The sequence below is a fragment of the Anopheles merus genome, chromosome 3L (genome assembly GCF_017562075.2).
Source record: "Anopheles merus strain MAF chromosome 3L, AmerM5.1, whole genome shotgun sequence".
In the NCBI taxonomy this organism is placed as follows: domain Eukaryota; kingdom Metazoa; phylum Arthropoda; class Insecta; order Diptera; family Culicidae; genus Anopheles; species Anopheles merus.
In genome coordinates this window covers 19,091,427-19,095,334 of record NC_054085.1, presented here as the reverse complement: position 1 = coordinate 19,095,334, position 3,908 = coordinate 19,091,427, and the positions used below count along the sequence as shown (strand labels likewise).

At 42.1% G+C, this 3,908-nt stretch overlaps 1 protein-coding gene across 1 annotated transcript; it reads right to left on the bottom strand.

The window, feature by feature from the left end:
• Nucleotides 1–768: 768 nt before the first annotated feature.
• Nucleotides 769–3,908, bottom strand: LOC121599571. Its single transcript, XM_041927458.1, has 4 exons — nucleotides 3,785–3,908; nucleotides 3,244–3,703; nucleotides 2,730–3,160; nucleotides 769–978 (listed from the first exon to the last, which is right to left on the bottom strand). Exons 1-4 carry the CDS (start codon nucleotides 3,809–3,811, stop codon nucleotides 865–867), a joined length of 1,032 nt encoding a protein of 343 aa, XP_041783392.1. The 5' UTR covers nucleotides 3,812–3,908; the 3' UTR covers nucleotides 769–864.

The window sequence follows — 3,908 nt, the reverse complement described above, 5'->3', positions numbered from 1 at the left end:
ATCGATCAGCTCAAGCTCAATGCTTTATGTGATTTTTTTTACCATTGCAAATGATTTTCCCAACTTCGTCTGCGTATTGCGCCGTAAGCGAATGTTCGTAGGTCGGGAAATCCCAGGGCGGCGACGATGTTGACGCAAGAAGAGATTATCAGTTGTTTTGTTTGATTGTTGTTCCGTTCCTATATGGCCTGGTATGGCTTTTCTTTTGACCGGAAGATATCGACGGTTTGGCAATGGGATGAAGACCATTGGAATGACGATGAAGGATGACGAATGTTTTGCTGTTTTTCTGTAGCGATACAAGGCAGCTTACGGGGGCAGGTTGTTTATGGGAAGGGGAAAACAAGCGGAAGGAATCACAGAGGAAGATAATGAAGAGCGTATTCTAATGAGCGGTTTGTTTGTTGGTTTGTTTGTTGTAAAGCTAACTACATTTTTCGATACTTTTGCCAATTTTTAATAAGCAGCAAACAACTATAACTTATTCGACATGTTCTGTCAACAGTTCTTTCGCGATAAAACATAATTACGATAACAGCTGTCACATTGGTCGTTCCCAATTCTCAATAAATCCAATCGCTCAACGACCATTTGCACTAAAATTAATCTTCCCTGAGGGTGGATTAGTAGTAGAGCGCTTATTGTTGATTGATTAATACCAGATTGATTATGATAGGACGGACAGGGTAGATTAATGAAGAAATCTTTCTCACTAAGAAATAATAGACTGCACAAGTTTTTCTTATATTTTACTCACATACTGTTATTAATAGCAAAAGGTCTTTTACATGAATCATAAGCAGCAATTTATTAAAGCAAACGTTGATTGTTAATACAAACCACTCACTCACACCGATCGAACCACTATTTCCAGGTCATGCTCCAAGTGGTGTTTCTCGAGAACACATACCCGATGTATCCGAAGACGCAGGCAACGGTGAGGAATCGAAACAGTTTCATCAGGCCCATGGAACAGGTCTGCAAATGGAATGGAAAGTAACATAGTGCAATTTTAAAGACAAAGGAATTTAAATTGATAAAAAAGTACTCAAGCATAATTTCAAACCCCTTGCGGAGCCAACATTACAATATGTTCACTAGCCTTCCGCGATGTTGTTGTGTACGGTGCGCTACTCCGCAACACAGCGCCTGGTAATTGAAAAAGGTCATACCTTGATGTTACGATTTGAACTACATTGGTTAACGCAGTTGTCAAACCGTATGTTAGACGTTAATTGATGAATCATGCTGGGTGAAGTTTTAAACGGTGAGGCCGTAAACATGCTGCGGTGTGAATTCATCTTTTGATCATTAAATGAATCATTCATTGCAGTCATGTTCAACACGTCTATTGTGACACTTTATTCATCTTCTTGCCGTGCTGAATTTCGTGTTCAACATGATCAAAAACAAGAAATTGAAAATACAAGTGGATGGAATACTGTTTTGTCAATTTGAATACCAACACGAAAGGATGAATTAATTTGCTATCGGCACGGATAATGAGTCAAACTGTATATTTTACCACAATTTTCTTATTTGTTTTTGAAATTTATATTATGTTTTGATAAAACCTAACTAGTTTTTATTAAATTAAAGTTTTTCCAATTAGAATATTTGAAATGTGTCATGAATTATAGCATTTTTGTTGTAACAATGTGCTCTGATAACCGTTTTTTATTTTTCAAATGTCCTCTTCAGCACGCAATGTCACCTTTGTATTGAACTTTCTTTTTTCAACAGCACGGATAAACGGACAGCCGGATAAAAGGTACACGGATAAACGGCGCTCCACTGTAATTTGAACTAATTGTGAGTTAAAAAATATCGAGAATTAAGGCTAAACGAAGTAAATCATTAGTGAGCTGATGAATGATTTATCTCTTTACGCCATTTACTTTGCCAATTCTTGCACTGTAGTTGTTCATTATTCTACGACGGTAAATTAAAGGCACAATTCGTTATTCTAACCCAATTTCTCTGAATAAATTCAATCTACAGAATTCGTTATTCCCAGTAGCTGGTAAACAATCTACAATTTCGGAAACATTGTCTCGTAGTTCTATTAGCATTGCTTTCTACAAACATATGCAGCCTACATAGGTAACTTTCTACGAACAACAAACATAGGTAGCCTATTTTGTATCATATTACTTATTTTAATCTCGAGTGTCTTAGCAGGAGCACAGTTCTTTCGTTGCAAAAATACGAATGTCCGAATTATGGTAACAGAGCTTTGATTTGGTTTGGTTTGGTATTTTCTATGATTTGAATTTAAGATGAACGTAACTGTCACTCTTACGTGGACTATTGTCTGAGTCTGAAACTAAGTAAGACGCCAGACGATGCAGAGGGATTGTGAGTTGAATCATAAAACCTCTTTTTGTTGAATTGAATCAATTAATTCACTCGTCATATACAATGCACACACACAATGAACTAATCATTCCTAATAAATTACACTCACACATAATATTCAAAGAATTATACTTAATTCTTTCAATATTTGAACACAACATCACAAAAATGATCAAGTCGCAGAAAATCTAACTAATGAGTTTTTACCACACTAGACACTAGCAACTGTTTCTACGAGATATACATACATACAAAAACGATAACGATCATCAATCGATCACGGTACGATCACTTCACTGCAAACACCATCACCATGCTTCACATCCCCATGTGTGTACCCTCACGATAAAACCAAAAACAACTCTTCTTACCAGAAACATTGCCGGTAGGATTTCGGCATTGTTCATACGCCAGCAGGAGAACGACGTCCATCGATTGGCAGGGCGGTTGGTTTTAACGCGCGTCGTGCGTTGCTCCACTACCGGTTGAAACAAGGGCAGTAGGTGGGCAAGGTTACCGATGCCAGCCCTACCAGAGCCGTTGTTACCATCGTTACGATCGTTCGCGTTCGCCTGCAGCTGTGATGCGGCGAGCTGCACCAGCGGCAGCACCTGCAGCACAAGCTCCCGCAGATTGTTGCCATGGGAATGATGGGGATGGTGTTGCTGCTGCTGCTGCTGCTGCTGCGGACGACGATGGATCTGAGGCAGAAGGGATCGTGTTTGTTGTTGTGTGTGGCGCTGTTGTTGCTGCTCTTTCTCTAGCACGGGGTAAAGCCGTGACGGTTCAAGAAGCGGCGCCGCTGTAACATCAGGTAAAGTTTATTCGATCGTCACACTGAAGGTCACGCGGAGATACGACACTATGATAATGCAATGCACTCACTTGGTGTTTGCGGCCGGTGCGGTTGCTCACCCGCGGTTGCATTCCAATTTTCAAAGTTAATTGCAAAAATTACACAACCGCTCGATACGAACAGATAGCGGGCGGTGGCCAGCGGTGCACGGTAGCTGAACGTGTGCGCCGGCGTACCGTGCAGCGAGAGCTCGTACCCACTGGCCGACGGTACAATCGCTAGCTCAAAGTCCTGACCGCACTCGATTGGACAGTTGTCGATGCGTTCCTCCGGCCCGGCCGAGCAATCACTGCACAGGTGATTGCGCACGATTTCCTTCCGGCCCGGGTGAATCGTTATGTACAGGGGCAGCTCGTCCTGCGGGTTCAGTAGCGCTTCCCGCTGCAGGATGATGTGGACCGCATCTTCGGGCTCACGGAAATGGCCTCTCAGCTTGATGCGCGAACCGTACCGCAGCTCACCCGGCAATCGTCCCACGTACGGTAGGATCTAAAGGCATCAAAACGGCGGAGTAATGCATTGGCAGATTCTTCGAGCACTCTTTTATGGACTAATGCAAGACTCGCTTACCGGTGTAAAAACTTGCAAGTTGGTCATGGTTGGGCACCTGCTTTTGATACAATCTATCCATTCACGTCTCGCGAAGATCACGCACTGTACGAACTGGATCGTGTAACGGTTCGTGGCACTGTGA

Bases quoted from the DNA above. Each gene is read 5' to 3' on its own strand.
- LOC121599571 (XM_041927458.1), bottom strand. From the start codon at position 3,811: ATGACCAACTTGCAAGTTTTTACACCG. The intron at 3,704-3,784 runs GTAAGCGAGTCT...TGATGCCTTTAG, and splicing joins ACTTGCAAGTTTTTACACCG to ATCCTACCGTACGTGGGACG. The intron at 3,161-3,243 runs GTGAGTGCATTG...CTGATGTTACAG, and splicing joins GCACCGGCCGCAAACACCAA to CGGCGCCGCTTCTTGAACCG.